Source organism: Lissotriton vulgaris, chromosome 7, assembly GCF_964263255.1.
Source record: "Lissotriton vulgaris chromosome 7, aLisVul1.2, whole genome shotgun sequence".
NCBI lineage: Eukaryota > Metazoa > Chordata > Amphibia > Caudata > Salamandridae > Lissotriton > Lissotriton vulgaris.
This window is the reverse complement of record NC_141695.1, coordinates 201,114,796-201,134,454: the sequence shown is the minus strand read 5'-3', so window position 1 is coordinate 201,134,454 and position 19,659 is coordinate 201,114,796. Positions and strand designations below refer to the sequence as shown.

The window sequence follows — 19,659 nt, the reverse complement described above, 5'->3', positions numbered from 1 at the left end:
AAAATTTCCTCAAAATGGCATCGTCGAGCTCCTGGTCCTTCCCTGAAACTTTGGGGGGGATGCGTCAAGCGGGGGCCGAGATAAAAGGGGGGTCCCAAAACGCGTTTTCCCCATGTTAATTTCCATAGGGCGGTCGACCTCACTTTTAGCCCGAACGGCTGAATGGATTTCCACCAAACTTGGCAAAATTGTAGGGACTGGTAGCCCGATGTGCCTTTGCTATGTCTCAAGATATGTGTTCCAGTGGATTTTGAGTAATTTAGGTTCAAAAAAATATATATATCTGTAAGCGCGCCCCGGTACGCGCACCGGGGAGCGCACCGGGCGTGCTACGCGACTTGCGCACGGAAAGCTGATTGGCTCTCGGGTGTCGGTAAACATTCCAAATGGTCCGGAGCGGCCGCCATCTTGTGTCTCGGTAGGATCGAGACACAAGACGTGGCCATAACAAAGGGGGAAAAGACCATTAGGGGGCAGAGTAGACCCCCCTGACCCCCTAGGTTTCATGTGGGGGCTATAAAAGGGCGTGCGGGGCAAAAAAAAAAATATTTTTTTTCGATTTGCGCGGGGGGAGCGCCCGGTACGCGCACCGGGGAGCGAACCGGGGAGCGCACTGGGGAGAAAAGAGAATGGCAGAGTTTAAAAATTTAAGTCATTTTAAAAAAAAGGGAGGTAGTTCTGAAAAGAACTGTTTTTTTTTCTTTTTGTTGTTTTATATTTTTTTATTGTTTTTTTGAACATTTTTTACTTTTTATGGCTTATCTGAACAGTTTTATATTGTTTTTGTATTTTCTTGCGGGAGAAACAAAAAACAGGGAATTGTAAATGGCTCAACTGGAGCAAAAAAAATTCTGCAAAAATGTAGGGTTTTTTCGGGCACTTATGGTTATCCCCAGCACAGATGATAAGTTTAACACTTTGCTCACCATAGCAAATTAACTTACCACAATATTTGCACATGATTTTAAAATCGTTAAATTTGGGTTGTATGATAGGCATTGTCTCTGTGGCCTCTGAACCCAATGGAGTTGGTTCTTTTGATGTTGAGGGTCTAGATAATGATGGGGGTAGCTTACTGCAGAGGTCCCTTACCTCTGCAGCAGAATAGTTGATTGGGTGCCAACGGATCATTGGCCGAATCATGGTATGATTCCCGAAGGAATATTTTTTGTTAGGGTTCCCCCTGGACAGCTCAGCATCACAAATCAAACAAGTCACCTTAGAAGCGTTGACTTTTTTGAAACCCCTTGGGATTTTGTAGAACTGCCATACGAAGTGCCGTTTTGATTTGTAGAGCTGATAAACTTCTTGCAGGAACTGCCTTGAGCCTTCCTCCTCTTCCTCCTCCTCCTCTTCTTCTTGACCACCAATTTGATCTTCTGGTGGTCTTTTTGATGGTGGTGGTGGTGGGGCAGATGCTCCAGCTGCTGCTGCTACTGTAGCCATTTTTAATTAGAATATATGTAAATGTATTTGAGCTTATATAGCGCACAGCTACCCACAAAGGGTTTCCCGGCGCTTGCTTAGGGAACCCGTCCTGGTATTCCCCTGTGAGATAACCCCGGCAGGGTATCCACAAGGTGAAAGCCAGGCATCCCGCCGCGAGGGGCCGTTGTGGAGATTAAGCAAGCTATTGCCCAGAGTCGCAGAGTGTGAACCCGTGAGTCGAGAAGGCACCGGAGCGAGAATTATCGAGTCCATTGAATTTTTGAGCCGAAGACCCGCCGAGGCGGGGAATTGAACCCTGGTCCAGGGCCGATCGGGGAATTGAACCCTGGTCCAGGGCCGATCTCAGCTTTCGGGTCTGCCGCCTCTAACCCCTGAGCCACACTTCTCCACCAATATATTAGAGACAGATCTCCAAACAGGTCTTCCTCAGTCAAAGGACAAAGTCAGAATAAAGAAAAAAGGAGGGGGCTTTCATCATTTGGAAAAAAAATCTGTTCTGGACCAATGAGAAGTGTTATTTTCAAGTCACATGACCAGGGCTTTCATCATTTGGAAACCAAAAGTGTTGTGAACCAATGAAAAGTGTTATTTTCAAGTCACATGAGCAGGGCTTTCATCATTTTGAAACCAAAAGTGTTGTGAACCAATGAAAAGTGTTATTTTCAGGTCACATGACCCCACGCGCTTACGCTACGCGACCCGGGGCGCGCCCCGGGTCGCGTGGCGTAAGCGCGTCAGAACGTTTTGCGATCGTATGCGCATGCGTGCTTCCGGGTGCGCTTATGCTGTGCGTCATATGACGCATCACGCGGCTACGCGATACGTCACAATGTTGTTTTCGTTCGCGGCAATAGCGCTAACGGGATGCTCACCGCTACGCGCCCCGGGGCGCGCCATAGCACTGCGCTTACCGGTGAGCGCATCGGTACGCGCCCCGGGAGCGCACCGAGGCAAACAAATAAAAAAAAATATATATATATTACATAATTATAAAATATAAAATTCGTTATAAAAAATATTACATTTCATACCTATAGAAATTTGAAATTTGAAATTCACTGAAAAAAAATAGGTTTGAGGCCCTATATATAGTTAGGAATTAGCATTTAAAAAACCTTTGAAATTCACTGAAAAAACCATAGGTTTCACACCAGTTATAGTTAGGAATTAGCATTTAAAAAACCTATGGAATTCACTGAAAAAACCATAGGTTTCACACCAGTTATAGTTAGGAATTAGCATTTAAAAAACCTATCAAATTCACTGAAAAAACCATGGGTTCCACACCAGTTATAGTTACCTGGAAATTTTATTGACATAAAACCATTGAAATTCCCACGTTATAGTTAGTTGGACTCACTATAACTTGCGCGTGTAATGCACTGCTGATGACATCACATATTACATCACTCATGACATGGTCAGTGACATCACTCATGACATCACTGATGCCATCCAGCGAATGTGTGCCTTTCTGAAAAATAAATATGTTTTATATATGTATATCTAAAGGTCGATGGAAGAATGAATGTTTAAATAAGTGTCTTAATGGATGTTTTTTTTTTTAAATGATTGGTTAACTGGCTTTTTAAGTGTATCATAGTGAATACATATATTAGCGAGTATTGTTTCAATATTTAAATGTTTGTATCAGTGTTTCACTTTGTATATAAGTGGGTGCATGGGTTGGTGAGCAGATACATGTGTGTTTCTATGGCTTATTAGATGTTTTTTTTAGTATCAGTATAAATGTCTGTATGATTTGGTGGGGGTGTTACTTAGCACACTGATGCATCAATGACTGACTCACTGTTTGTATGTGTTTTGAGACAGCATATGTGCCAGACTGTATGGGTGAGTGAGTGTGTATATGTATGTGTTAGTAAGTGAATGACTGTCTCACTACTGTCTATATCAGTAACTATATATGTTTTAATCTAGTATATGTGAGTATTGGTGTATATAAGTGAGTATATGTGAGAGTGAGAGATTAAAAGAGTTCTTGTTTTAATAAGTATGTGTTTCTATAAGTGATTGTTTAAGAGAGTAAGTATGTGTAAGTTTCCTTAGAAGTAAGGTGGTACTGTATGTATAGCTGTATATGCAAATAAATGGATGTTCAATAGTTTATTTGCATGTGTGAGTATGTGTGTGAGCAACTTTTGGAAGACTGTCGGTGTGTTAACGGAGGTATAGGTGTCTCACTACATATGATGAGTGAGTATATGTATGAGTGACTATATAGAAGTGTTGGTGAATGAGTGGATGTGTATATAAATGGTGGCATTACTGAATTGGTTGTTGTAACTGGTATAGGTATGTCCACTTTTTTTAAAATGTTAGTTTTTATTTTTCAATATGTGTTTCAAGGGTTACTTTACAGTGAAAGGAGGTCAGTCTCTCTGTCACAAAGATGGTGTCATCAGTGATGCCATGAGTGATGTCACTGACCATGTCATGAGTGATGTAATATGTGATGTCATCAGCAGTGCATTACACGCGCAAGTTATAGTGAGTCCAACTAACTATAACATGGGAATTTCAATGGTTTTATGTCAGTAAAATTTCCAGGTAACTATAACTGGTGTGAAAGCTATGGTTTTTTCAGTGAATATATATATATATATACACAGTAATCCGTTGATCTGGCTGAAGCATTCACCTCTCAAACTCAGCTTTCAGGAACGGACACGGACCACAGTATCTGGATGCCAATTATTTTATTAGTGCTGTCGCCATAACGTTTCGGCTCCGGAGAGCCTTGATCACATGACAACGTGAGGTTGTGTGCCACCTACTTTTAAAGTGCTAATGCATGAATTAATGAGGGTCACATGGCATAGACAAAGAAAACAGAATGCCTCATAGTTACATTTCATAAATAACTTCATAAAATCATAATGGGCTAAAATGAATAAATACAGATTAAATACATATATCTTCCAAATAATATCAGTCAGAAGAGCAAATTAGTCCTTTTGACATGTGCAAAATAATCCTATAATAGTGCAACAGATAGTGCAACAAATCGCAAACAGACACACGAACTGTCTAATCACAGTGCATAAATAAGGTAACCTGTGTCAATAATGTATATGAATAGGTTTCAGATGAGTTCCTGTCCTATACATTATCATGAGTGGGTAGTAGGTCATCATTAAAAATATATAAATAAATAAATAAATACTATGACAAAGGAGAATTAATCAATGGCAGTCCACTATAATAGTACTCACTAACCCCTTCCTATGTTACAGCAGTCGTGTAAATCAAGTTACAGTGTGCACTACTCCGAACATTTGATTAATGTCAAATATAGCGAGCACATGTAAAATCACAGGATGAATCCCCATTTGAAGCATAGTACTGTAAATAAATGTCATTATCCAACGACACATGTGAATGTGCTGATAACCCATAAAAAGTGTAAATATAAAGTGCTGAAGTGAATTATAGAATCCGGATAAATCCAATAAATAGATAGACTGGTCCCAGTTCTATCTGATATGTAGTTTCCTAATTGATCATAGCTCAAAATCCAGTATAGATGGTCATGATCCAATCAGTGCAGTACCATCTTAGTTACATAATAGAGTGCATAGGAGACTGACTGTAATTACAAATGAGCATGGAGAATCAAAGCTAATACTGTAGTGTAAGCACAAAAGCAGCGGGGGGGGGGAGAATGCCCAATCCATTATGTGGATTGGCATAGTAATAGAGAAAAAAAAGAATCAACCAATCAGGTAGGCCCTAGGACTTGTCAGATATACAAGACAAAAACCAAAAATTCCTAAATTACCTCTGGGGGTCATACTAAGTACGGAATATATGTAATAAAACATGTCCAATTTAAATCAATAAATAATTATCATAAAATAGTAAAAACTATTTAAAATAATCCCTAATGTAAATAATTGGTGGTATACAGACCATAACATCACAAATAAATACCAGGTGCTAATAAGTATGTATGTCCTCTGTAAGGTTGAGACCCCCTGGTTGTTTAGTGTCGAGTTGTAAAATGTATTTGGTCTCTAATTTACGTATCTTTGATTCTCTATTACCTCCCCGTCTGCTGGCACTAACTGCATCTATGACATAGTACCTGAGCCCTTTGTTGTTACTTTGGTGGTGCTCTTTAAAGTGCCTTGCTACCGGATACGTATTGTCTTGATTGACAATAGCTCTCAGATGTTGTAGGATACGCTTGTGAACTGCGTGCTTCGTACTCCCTACATAACTGAGAGACCAAGGAAATTCTAGGATGTAGACAGCAAATTCTGTCTTACAGGTCAGTACTTTGTTAATTTTGTATTCTTTGTTACTGAACCCATCCTTGAAAGTCTTTTTGTTAGTCCCGTGGGTGCATGATTTGCAAGTCTTGCACTTAAAAAAATCGCTATTGGTTTGCAACCACAAGGTTTTTTCGAGTACTTCAGAGCTCGTGTCCACCAGTCTATCCCTCATAGAGGGTGCTCAACTGAAAGTGATGGACACTTTTTTGGGGAGTGTATTGCCAATGACAGGATCCTTAAGAATAGTAGGCCAATTGCTGTTAATAATCTTTTGTAACTCTTTATGTTGCTTGTTGACCCCAACTATGATCCTGAAGGTATTAGTTTGTTTTTCACCCTCTTTATTGGTCAGGACCGTATCTATTGTAGGCTGGGTGGTTGTCACAACTGTGGTGTCATATTTGCTCAATAGTTATTGTCGACTGACAAGCATGGATTTCGTTCTGACTTTTTCAATGACTTTACTCGAGTACCCCCTTTCCAGGAACCTAGTTCTGCTGGGTGCCTGAGCCTGGTGTAAGTCGATGTCATTACTGCACAGCCTTCTCAGGGGAAGCATTTCGCCATATGGTATGCTCATTATTAAACGAGCCGGATGTGCACTGCCGGCATGGAGGATAGTGTTGCCAGCAGTTGCCTTCCTAAATATCCTGGTCTCAAGTTTGTTACCACTGACACATAATTCTCTATCCAGGAAGGACACCATGGTTTGACTAAGTGTAGAAGTGAATTTAAGATTGTATTCATTAACATTGATTTGCGTCACAGAATCCATTGCTTCCTCATGACTACCTTGCCACACTACAAATAAGTCATCTATAAATCGGTACCATGCTACCACTTTAGATTCAGTGACTTTGCCAAATGTCCTTTTGAGGACCAGTTCTTCCCAAGCGCCCATATGCAAACAAGCATAGCTTGGGGAGAAACTGGCCCCCATGGCTACTCCTTTCTGTTGCCTATATAGTAGGTTATTATACATAAACACATTGTGTTCCAGGCAAAATTCGAGCATTTGTATCAACATCAAGTTATGATCTTTAAAGAGTACACTTCTTCGTGATAAATAGAAACTCACAGCCGCTAATCCATCAGAGTGCCTAATACCGGGATACAGCCCTGTTACATCCAGTGCAATCATCCAATAGTCATCTTGCCATTTAATACTTTGCAGTTTGAATAAAATTCCCCAGTGTCTTGAACATATGAATCCAAGGACCTGACATAGCTCTGCAAAAAGTAGTCAATATATACCGAGGTATTTTCAAGTAACTCCCCTCTGGCAGATATAATCGGTCTACCAAGAGGATTTTCCAGATCTTTGTGAACCTTCGGTAAAAAATAGATAAGGGGTGTCACTGGTTTGTCCATTCTCAAAAATCTGTATTCTGCTTCTGACAAAAGTTTTTTACTCTTCCATTTTGTCAGTTTCTGATGGAATTCCGACTGCATCGTTTTGATTTGGGCTATATTCATTTTTTCATAGTTGTTTAATTGATTGTAAGCTTCCTTGTCATAGTTGCTTGAGTCAGCAGCACTACATTTCCCCCTTTGTCACTCGGTCGTATTACAATGTTTTTTTCTATGCACAGTCTCTGGTTACAAGTGACTCATAATCGTTGTACTGTCATATCTGCGTTTGCTCCTGCAGATTTTACTTTGTAATCCCATGAGCTGGCTGATAATGTTTTCCTGAAAGACATCAATAAGGTCTCGTGGCATGATGGGGCTAAATGTCGAAGATGGCTTGAAAGGTGTAAGTGGCGCTTTAATATTTGATTCCAAGGCTCCCTCAATGACTGTACCACCATCTGCTGTTCGAAAGGTGCCAGAGTCTGCCCCTTCTGTTTCTTAAAGTTCCAATATCTCTTCAGTTAAAGTTGTTTCATTATCGTTGTTACTGAGATTAGTTACACTTATATGTGGGTCAACAATGTTCTTAGCTCTTGAAAAATTGAATTTTCTGAGCTTTAGTTTCCGAGTTGTTGTGTATATATCAGTTCGGATAGCAGGATAGTCCATGTTAAGTCCTGGGGCATAAGTGAGGCCTAGTTTAAGAATGTTTTGCTCCTTCATAGATAATATCAGAGGGGTCAGATTGACAATAGTTCGTTGTGAATCACCAAGTGTACTCATTTCTTGGTCCACTGGCCTCTGCCTCTCTTCTTGTATTGTCCTCTGCCTCTTTGCCCTATATCTCTTCCTTCGTGTGTAGTTCTTGTATTTTCTTTCTAATTTCTTTGAAAACGAAGTCTTAGAGATTGCATCCTTTCCTGACATAAAAAACGAATCTACTCTGAGTCCGACTCACTCTCCCCTCCAGAGCTTATATCAGATATGGTGGAGTCGAGATGGTCTTTGTTTCTATTTGCCACTTTTATTCGATCAGGTGCATGTGCCCCAGCTGTTGGCCTACGCAATGTGTTGTACTTCTGTGAAAACGTAATGATTTGGCCTAACTCATAATCATTTCTATCGCATTGGAACTTGTAAGTCTTTCGTTCCATGATTTTCACCTCCTCTTTTTTTAGTCTGGCATTCATCTCATTCGTAAGTTTCGATTTCTCCTCCGTAGTTCCCATTGTTTCAAGTACTTCGTAAATGGCTGCTATATCCTGGAGAAGCTGAGCTCGATCGATGCCAGCATATTTAATAAGAATTAACACCAAGTGTCTTGATGCTTCTAGGTTACTCTCAGCCCATTCCTTCATTAAGTCCGGCTTTGGGCTTTCATAGGTTGGGGCATTTAAAATACGAAAGCCGCGGGGAATCCTATTAACATCAATGTAACTTTGCAGTGACTTTGATTCCCACCATTTACTTTGCTCCGCTTTAGATGTTTTCTCCAAAATCTTAAATTTCTCATTTATGGTACTGCTGCTAGGGCTGTTTTCAGCATTAGATCTTCCACGTATGTTCACAGGTATCAGGAGGCTGTCCGAGAACATCGTACTCGCTGCTGCCTCCTGCTCTCTCACGTTATCAGCAGACATTATATATAGCACTTGTAAAGTATTTACTGCAGGCGTCATATAACTTGTTCATACCCAATGTAAAACAGAGTAGTGCCCGCGCATCAATGCAACTCTCCTCTCCTGGGTACCCGGAGTTTGTTCGTTGTGAAGTCGGGAATCGCCTCCGGGGTCTCGTGTCGTCCGACACGGCACTCACAGAGTCTCCTCCTATTCCTCCGCTTTGCACTTCTAGGGTCAGGAGGGTCAAACTCCTATCTTCCTTCTGGAAAGCCTTTACACTAAGCGTGCCTCGAGATTTCGTAACCGGCGTTGACCTTGTAATTTACGATAGAGAGGGTCCCGTGTTTAGCCAAACGAAATCAACTGGGTAATAATATGCGGGAATCCGTCGATCAGGCTGAAGCATTCACCTCTCGAACTCAGCTTTCAGGAACGGACACGGACCATATGCCAATTATTTTATTAGTGCTTGCTGTTGCCATAACCTTTCGGCTCCGGAGAGCCTTGATCACATGACAACAATGGCGGTGACCAGTAGGTAGTTATAGTTAGAACCTAGTTTCCATCGGAAAAGCGTTTTTTGATTTGTAAATTACTTTGGCGTCATTTGACAAATCTATGCGAAATTCTCCCACAAAAACGTATATCCGGGTCAGCTCCTATCCTGAAAGTTTGGGAGTGATTTGTCAAGCGGGGGCTGAGAAAAAAGGGAGGTCACAAAACATGTTTTTTGTGTGTTATTTCCATAGGAAATTTTGAGACAGGCTACAGCCCGAACTGCTGAACGGAATTACACCAAATTTGACAAAAAAGGTAGTGCTTGTTTCAGAAAGCGACCTTTTTTTAAATGGTGTAAATCCGTTTAGTAGTGGCTGAGAAATAAAAAACATAAAAGTTTCAATATCTATGGCGGCAGTGGATTCGCAAACCCTCCTGACCACAAGCTTTATTCTAATTGGCTGTCAACACTCCAAACCAGCCATCTTGTGACTCGGTAGAACGGAGTCACATGAAAACAGAGAATTAAGCATGAAAAATAAGAAAAGGGGGCAGGGTAAAAACACCCTGACCCGCTAGGCCTGCTCAGGGGGTCCCACAAGGAGCCTCAGGCCCAAAAAAAGCTTACAAAAAAAAAGCAGCCGAATTTGCGCTGGGTGCGCGAACCTGGACCGCAAAAATACAAAAAACAAAGCGCGCCGCCTGGGGTACTCATAAATTATGTTGCTGGGCCAGCCCTGGGGACCACCACCTCCCCGGGGCTTATTAAATTAAATTCAGGGGGGCAGGCAGCTCCCCCGTAGCCTCGGGGACCGCAACCGCCCCAGGGCTATAAAAAAATAATTTTTGTGGGGGGCTCAAGTCCCCCCCCACTACCCCGGGGACCACCACCTCTCCAGGGCACTTAATATTGAAATATGGGGGTCTGTAGCGGACCCTCGGGGTCCACCACCTCCCCAGGGTTTCACACATGTTGGGAGGGGGGCCGCGTGGCCCCCTCCAGGACCCCTCGATGGCCCGGGGGACCACCACCGATCAGGTCCGGCTCCTGCAGTGGCCCGGGTGCCCAACCCCGGGACACTGCTGTTTACTATGGCAGGGTGGGAGCACGTCTCCAACCCTGTCATGGCAAACCTGCTTTGGATTTTGGAAGCAATAGTAGGATTGCACAGTGGTGGAGGGAGGGTACGGGGCCTAACGTAGCATGTGTGCAAACGCACCCCCTGGCAAATTGTAAATTGGGGGATTAAGTCCCCTTGAATACTGAGGGACCCTGGGGGCCAACTAGCCCACCAGGTACCTCCAGTATGCACCACAGGGCTGTGTTGCAAAGCGGTGGTCCGAGGCCACACCCCTTTGTACACCTCTTTGCAGAACAGCCCTGTGGCACTTACTGGAGGTACCTGGTGGGGCAGTTGACCCTCAGGGAGCCTCAGAATTCAAGGGTACTTAATCCCCCAACTTAAAATGGGACGCGTTTGCACACTTGTCACATCAGGTTCCACCAACTCCCTTCACCATTGTGCAGACTGGCCCTTTAGCACATTGGGGGATTAACTTCCCTTAAATCCTAAGGGTCCCTGGGGTCCAACTAGCCCACCAGGTACCTCCAGTAATCGCCACAGAGGTGCGTTGCAGAGCGGTGTAAAAAGGGGCATGGCCTCGGACCACCTCTCTGCTAAGCACCTCTGTGGCGCTTACTGGAGGTACCTGGTGAGCTAGTTGCCCCACAGGGACCCTCAGGATTCAAAGGAGCTTAATACCCCAATTTACAACCTGCTAGGGGGCGCGTTTGCACAGTTGTGCAGGGTGAGCTCGGGTCTGTTATAAGAAGTTAGCAATCCTGCTGTGTGGGACTTACTGGTGTGTAATAAAAGGGGTAGTTGGCCCCCAAGGTTGACGGTGGGGGCTAACTCCTCTTCCTGTTACCTCCAGTAAATCCCACACAGTGGGATTGCTAAGAGGTGTTTCAAAGGCCACACTCACCTTTCTTCACCGGAAACCCAATTGGTATGCTATAGTTAGAAATTAGTATGTAAAAAAACTTTTGAAATTCACTGAAAAAAACAAAAGTTTCAGGCACGTTATAGTTAGAAATTAGCATTTTAAAAAAAACCATTGAAATTCACTGAAAAAAACATAGGTTTCAGGCAAGTTGTAGTTAGTTGGTGTTGGTGTCTCTATTGTTTCGAAAATGGTAGTCTGTATTTTAGAGTGGGTGTATCAAAGGTTATATTGGGTTGTGAGGGGGTGCGTCAGATTTTCACGTGGATGATGTCATCTGTGATGTCATTTGAGATGTTATCGGTGATATAATCAGTGATGTCACTGACCATGTCATGAATGATGTAATATGTGATGTCATCAGCAGTGCATTGTGGGGGCGCGAGTTATAGTTAGCTGAACAATCTATAACGGCCAAATTTCTTTGGTTTTGTACGAGTGAGACGTCCAACTAACTATAACGTGCATTAAACCTATGGTTTATTCAGTGAATATATATATATACAAATATATGGAGCCTAACACACCAAATAGGCTAAATTGCCAAAATGCATTGTATTTTTCATTTATTATAATAAATATATGTTTAACATTTCTGTGACATAGAAACATGCACCCTTTTGTTGTTTCAACATAGCCTTTATTTTCAAGGAAAAAGACAAAATAATAACAGGAAGACAGTTACCCCAAAGGCTGCATAAAGAAAAATAGAACAGACTAAAACTGATGCTGTGCCTTTATGACCTCCAAGACCTCCAAACTCCCATCATGCCACACAGATGCCAGTTAGACAGTTCTTTTTTCCATTTCCTTCTGTGAGGATCCTGGAGTATTGAGCTCATCAGTTTCTGACCTTCTGTCATTAACTGATATTTCAAAGTTGTTTTTTTCTGACTTTTCTGCTAATTTTTAAGTCAGAAATGCCTGCCCTGTTCAACAAGTGTCCTTCTTAGGTAAGAAAATGGCTAAATCAGACCCACACGCTGTCTGCATCATTTGTTTGCCATCCTCACACTAACCAGAAAAGTGTCATTACTGCCAAGCACTTTCCAGGAAGACTCTGCTTGACAGGGATGGAATCAAGCTACATGCCGTGTAGGATAGAGGACAAGAATATGCAAATGGCCTGGAAGGTAACAAGCAACTTTCTAAATAGATCTACTCTCAAGTGCTGTGGAGCATAGGAAAGGTGATAGTAAAGACAAAAACAAAAAGCCAGCGCTCTGCCTTACCGTCGACAGTGAGAAGAGCAATGTTGAATCTACCTCTATGCTCACTGTCGGCATCAAAATCGACAAAGAGAAGGCCTGTGCCACAACCGACGTCAGAAGAACAGTGGGCAATGACGCAGTCAACTCCATCGGCGAAGACAAAGTTGATGTCAAGAAGATTGTTGTCACCAATATCATCAAGTAAGTCTAAGTCTAAACTTAAGTCGGCGTCAAGAACATCTCCGCCGCTGCACCGATCAACATCTACAATTCCGCGATGATGGTACAGGTTGGGTTCCCCACCGACGGCGGAACTGCGAGGGTCTCCCTACCCCACAGGCATGGATGTTCACTGGTGAGATCCTTACCTCCATCTAGGCTCGGAAGCTTGACCTCGAAGACCCCTACGACGTGGTGACATAGACACTCAACATCGAGAGCCTCACCTCCATCTATGCTCTAAAGCTCGATTATGCCATCGTCAACATCGAGGCAGAGATCATCAGCCTCTGGGAGATCGATGTTGAGACCGCTGACTTTCCACGCTTCACCACCAGCAAAGAGTCAGAGAAGTGCTGACTCACACATACCGACATCGAGAGAACCCTCGATGCTGAGGAAGGTGCAAGTTGTGGATTCGCAGAGACCGACATCTAGACGGTCGATGTCGAAGAGAACAACATCCTCTCCAGACCTTAGGTTTGTGCAGATTCGCTGGCGGAATCTCTGGCTCGAGAACAACGAACATCAATGGTTAATCTCTCACTGAAGAGTGTGAAGAAGTGGACAGTGCCAAGAGGAAGTCCAGGGTCAGACTGCTCTCAAACATATTTGCCTTCCCGAATCTCCACTGGGGCGGCTCATCTGGTCCCTAAATGTCACCACGACAGCCACAGTCTCCTTCACCAAGAAGACATTAGTCTAGAACACCGCATAGGCAATCTCCTTCCAGGTCTCGTCAGTCCCAATCCTTCAGAGAGATCGGCGACATAGACACAGGTCTCCATCCAGGTCTACAGACACATCCAGAGCCCCTGTAGAAGACTGTTCACCTACACTCTTAGCTACCCCTCCTGCAATAGTTTCCCCAGTGAACAAAGCTGAACATTGAGATGCCAGGTGCAACTACCTCGGCATCAATCAATCAGGGAATTATAAGCATGATACTCACCAGCGTTGGTCTCTCAGCGCTGAGGGGGGAGGCACGCCGCTCTGTTCAGCCAAAGAGCCAGGTCTTGAGAGTCTTCCTGAACGTGTACAGGGAGGGGGCGTGTCTGAAGTCTGCTGGTAGCTCATGCCAGGTCTTGGCCGCAATGTGGGAAAATGATCTTCTGCCTGCCCTGGCTCTGTGAATGCGCGTGGTTTCAGCTAGTGCAAGGTTGGACGATCGCAGGTTCCTTCTGGGTACGTGGAAGTTTATTCTGTTGTTGAGGTCTTTGGGTCCGTTGTTGTGCATCACTTGTACGTGTGAGTGAGGATTTTGAAGGTGAGTTTCTTCTCTATGGGGAGCCAGTGGAGTCGCCCCAGGTGTTGGCTGATGTGTTCATGCTGGGGTATGCCAAGGACGAGTCAGGCCGCAGTGTTTTGTATTGTTTGGAGTTTGCAGAGTAGGGACTTGTTGATGCTGGCGGAGAGTGTGTGGCCATAGTCCAGTCTACTGGTGATGAGTGCATGTGTGACTGTTTTCCTTGACTCGGGGGGATTCATATGAAGGTCTTTCGGAGGATGCGGAGGGTGTTGAATCAGCTGGAGGTGACAGCGCTGACCTGTCGGTTCATGGCGAGTGATGAATCAAGGATTCTTGGCGTGGTCTGAGGGGTCAGGGTTGCTTCCGAGGGCAGTGGGCCACTAGGTGTTGTCCCATGCTGAAGGGGTGGTGCCCAGGTCGAGGACTTCTGTCTTCTCAGCGTTAAGTTTTAGGCAGCTGTTGGTCATCCATATCTGTGACTTCTTGCATTCCACTTTGCGATGGTGGGGTCTTTGGTGAAGGAGAGGATGAGCTGGTTGTCATCGGCGTAGGAAACCATGTTAAGGCCGTGTTTTCGGACGATGTCTGCGAGGGGGGCTATGTAGATGTTGAAGGGTGGCAGGCTCAGAGATGATCCCTGTGGGACTCCGCAGGTGATTTTCGTGGGGGCGGAGGGGAAGGGCAGTAGTCTGACCCTTTGGCTCCTTCCAGTGGCATCAATCATATTTGAAACTCTTCCTCACAGATAGCCCACTAGACCTCTACTTACCCTGGTACCTGGGCTACTTATTCAATCACAAAAGAGGGGAGAGGGTCAAATTAGTTTAAACTCTACCACCCCAGACCCCCAATAACCTCAATTATATACACAAGAGGGGTGAATAGAGTGAGTAACATAATAATACACATGCATGTATACACAAAAAAAATAGAGAAGGCCCCAAATCGGGCAAATCACTCTATTTGAGAAAACTGCCCTCACTCACATACCAAGGTATGTGACATGCTTCATCATCGGGCCTGCTTACAATACGCCCTGGTGTACCCCACACAGGGCGGAGCATAAGGGAGGGGGAAAAAAATAATAAATTTCACTTAACACGACATGTAGTCGAGACAAATAGACATAGACAACACTGAACACATAAATTGGTGAAAGTCGTGTAAACACCAAGTGATCTCAACCGAGGAGTGTGACAAAAAAGTGCAGTATGAGGAGTGATTAAAACTGATTAAAGGTGTCAACCAAAAACAACCTTTATTAAACTTTCCTTGACACCCCTACCAGAGTTAAAAAATAGATGAAAAAGGATGGGAATAAGCCTCTGAGAAGTAATTAGGAACCTCAAGGCATCCCTCCTACCACTGCCAGAGTCAACATGTTTCGACCGCTCTGTGTGCGCCTGTAAGGTCACTCCGGTCTTCGTCAGGACTGTCGCATTCGGTATCACTCTGGATATCCCCGTACTTCGGAGAAATTTTACCCCAACAGGGGGGCAGGTCTAATCCAACTGTTCCTCTCCTGTATAGTCTATGAAGAGTGTTCCCTCAAATGCGGGAGAACATTCACTATGATAAAGAGAGAGTGGAGAAAAGGTAGTATAATCCCTTATTCATATACACCTATTTTATCTTGCAAATATTTGCCTGTCATCCATGTCTCTTTCTATCAAATTATTTATTACATATCATCCATGTCTATAGCACTAGAAATCCATTGTTAATGTAGAGTACAGAGACCCCGTACACAAATTTTGCACGGACGCCTGCTCCATTAATCCATTGTTCCCATGTAATCAAATGTGTACCTGACACCATTCCTAAGTAATTAACCATGTCTCTAAATTAGAGTAATCACCCGTACCTCGTACCTAGTCCCACTCAGTGACCGAGGGACCATCATTGTACTGTAAACTGTAACTCATGCTATTTACGTGCCCCCACTCATGATGTTATATAATGTTTTGTCACTTACCGAGTTCATATAAGTTACAAACTCGAACTGGTGTCCGGTGAGGAGGACGCCCAAGAACACAATCTGTAAAGATAAGTGTAGGAGGAGATGTTACCTGCCAAGTCTCCCCTTCCCAGTATACGTCTGAGTGATAAGTATAACACAGGCTGCTCTGTAAGACTGTCGTGCCTTCAAGGGTGTAGCCTGTAACTTGCGCTGCAAGCACTCACCCCCATGGAGCCCTCTCCTTACCGTCCCGTAGGCCCGTCACCTACAAACCGCAGCACCGCGTAGATAATACGCGCCGTTCGCCATCGGTCTTTTAATGTTGTGACACAGCTGAAGCATACCACGTGACTGTGCACGCTGCTCCCTGCCAGACCAGTGGTATCGTAGCGCTTCTGCCTAACTGCTTTGTGCCTTCATATTAATTAGCTGCGCACTGCTCACTGTTCAGTATTGCCTGAACACTCGTTTAGCATTTTAGTAGCGCTTTTACCGCTAGACGGCTGTGCATTCATTACACAATTGTGCTCTGCCCGCTTTGCCTGAATTATTTAATTTATTTATTTACTGGGCCGGTACCTCTGGACATTTGCTAGCGTTTTTTTAAGGCTGTGCCCCCAATCTCGCGCTGTTTCGCCTTTTGACTTGCTGCCATCTTATTTATTGTTGTTGTGCCTTGATCCCAGCTCGGCTCCCCCCACGCACCCGCCTCCCAGCTGCCCCTCCCTCGCCCCTCCCCCCACCATCCTCATATGACAGATGCCTCCGCGTGCAGCGTTCACGCGCAGCGGTCGCGCCCCATGCGCGCCGAAGGTGCGCCAAAGGTAAGCCCGTCTACGCCCGTCCGCGCCTGGACCACGCCCAGCGCCAGACCCCCTGGTCCTCGCTACTCCCACCCCACTCGCTTAACGTATGACGCCGCGACTCTCCTTGCCCTTAACCCCGGACGCATACCTCAATGCTACGTAGCTGCCCCAGGACGCACCCACGGTCCCTTCGCCTGCCACTCCTGCAAGTTTACCAGCATCAAGACTCACACCAAATCCACTAACCCCAAACACAGTTCCGACTCTAACCACCTGAAGTGCATCCTGCTGAACACCCGATCGGTCCACAGACATGCCACAGAACTCTGGGACCTACTCGACACTGCTTCTCCGGACGTCGCCTTCCTTACAGAAACCTGGATGAACACATCATCAACTCCCGACATCGCCATAGCCATCCCAGACACTTACATGATCATCCGAAAAGACCGCGCCAACCAAACAGGAGGAGGCATCGCCATCGTCCATAAGAACACCATCAGAATCACGACCAGCTCCGACGATAACCTTGCAACCGCCGAACACCTCCACTTCCAGATCCACACCGACCCCAGGACCACACTTAGAGGCACCGTCATCTACAGGCCTCCAGGAACCCGTAAACAATTCAGCGAAGACATCACTGACTTCATCAGCCCACATGCCTTTGCCTCCGAGAACTACATTCTACTGGGAGACCTCAACTTCCACCTGGAAAATAAAAACGACAACAACACCACCACCCTTCTGGACAACATGGCCAATCTCGGACTCAAACAACTTGTTGACACCCCCACCCATATATCCGGACGTACGCTCAACCCAATCTTCACCTCCAGCAAACACATCTCCTTCGATCGTACCACAGCTCTCCATTGGACGGACCATAGCTGTGTTCATTTCAGCTACAAAACTACCCCGACCCACTACCCCCCACCACCTATTCCCCGAAGAAACTGGAAAAAAATCACCACCGACCAACTCCTTACATCGCTCAACCTAAACCCTCCCGCCCTCTCCTCGGACCCAAACCAAGCTGCCTCCAAACTCAAACAATGGATCACTTACAGCGTTGAAGAATTATCACCCTTGAAAAACCACCAAACCAAAGAGGGTAGCAAAACGGCCCCCTGGTTCAACGACGACCTTAAGAAATCCAAGAAACTAGGCCGTACTCTCGAGAAAACATGGAGAAAAAACCCAACCACTGACAAACTGACCACCTTCAAGTACGCCACCCGCAAACACCACCAACTGATCCGTTCCACCAAGAAATCAGCACTCAAGGATCAACTCGACAACAACACCCATAACAGCAAGGAACTATTCAACATCGTCAAAGAATTCACCAACCCCACCGCAGCCTCAAACGACATTACTCCCTCCTAAGACCTCTGCGACTCGTTATCCTCCTTCTTCTGCAACAAAATTGCCGACATACATAACAGCTTCGAGAGCATTTCCAAAGAACAATCCTCTCCACCCACCTCCGAACCTATACCGCCCTCCAACAACCTCAACGCCTGGAACCCAATCACCATCGAAGACACCATCCGCCTAATGAACTCCATCCATTCTGGCTCGCCAACTGACCCCTGTCCCCATCACATCTTCAACAAAGCAGACTCCATCATCGCACCCCATCTCCGTGATGTCAACTGCTCCTTCAACTCCGCTACCTTCCCAGAAAGCTGTAAACACGCCAAACTCAGCACCCTCCTGAAAAAACCCACAGCAGACCCCTCTGAACTTAAGAACTACCGCCCCATTTCCCTCCTCCCATTCCCTGCCAAACTCATTGAGAAAGCCGTCAATAGCCAGCTCGCCGCCTTCCTTGAATCCAACAACTCCCTCGACCCATCACAGTCTGGCTTTCGAGCCAAACACAGCACCGAAACCGCCCTCATTGCAGCAACAGACGACATCCGAACACTACTGGACAATGAAGAAACAGTGGCCCTCATCCTACTTGACCTCTCCGCCGCCTTCGACACAGTTTGCCATAGCACCCTCATACAACGCCTCAGCAACATCGGCTTACAAGGAAAAGCCCTTGACTGGAACATCTCATTCCTCGCCGGGAGAACCCAAAGAGTCCGACTTCCCCCATTCAAATCAGAGGCCACAGAAGTCATCTGCGGAGTACCACAAGGATCTTCACTCAGTCCCACCCTCTTCAACGTTTACATGAGTCCACTCGCATCCATCGCGCGTCAACATAACCTTAACATCATCTCCTACGCCGATGACACCCAGCTGATCCTCTCCCTCACCAAAGACTCTAACACCGCCAAAACCAATCTTCACAAAGGCATGAAAGAAGTAGCCGAATGGATGAAAAACAGCCGCCTAAAACTTAATTCAGACAAAACGGAGGTCCTCATCCTAGGATCATCCCCCTCTGCCTGGGACGACTCATGGTGGCCCTCGGCTCTGGGCACAGCACCCATACCCATAGACCACGCACGTAACCTCAGCTTCATTCTTGACTCCTCACTTTCGATGACCAGACAAGTCAAAGCCGTCTCATCCTCCTGCTTCAACGTACTTCGCATGCTCAAAAAAATCTTCCATTGGATCCCCTCCGAGACAAGAAAGACTGTCACCCACGCACTGGTCACGAGTCGACTGGACTATGGAAACACCCTCTACGCCGGAATCACAGCCAAACTACAGAAAAAACTCCAACGCATCCAAAACGCATCAGCGAGACTCATATTGGACATCCCTCGCCAAGATCACATTACCGGTCACTTGAAAGACCTCCACTGGCTTCCCGTCAACAAGAGAATAACGTTCCGTCTCCTCACCCACGCACACAAGGCCCTCTACAAAATAGGACCCGAATGCCCCAACACTCGACTGTCCTTCTACACACTCACCCGCCAACTAAGATCCTCCAATCAAGCCCTCGCCGCAGTTCCGCGCATCCAAAGATCCACCATGGGAGGAAGATCCTTCTCCTATTTGGCGGCCAAAACCTGGAATTC

The 19,659-nt window shown here is 45.3% G+C and overlaps 1 protein-coding gene across 1 annotated transcript in view; it reads left to right on the top strand.

The window, feature by feature from the left end:
- Window positions 1–7,602, top strand: part of LOC147701192 (uncharacterized) — a 339,006-nt gene extending 331,404 nt beyond the window's left edge. Inside the window, exon 22 of the mRNA XM_086929317.1 lies at window positions 7,447–7,602. Within this exon, the coding sequence (XP_086785443.1) occupies window positions 7,447–7,602 (156 nt within the window). The remainder of the gene's footprint in view (window positions 1–7,446) is intronic.
- Window positions 7,603–19,659: the final 12,057 nt, after the last annotated feature.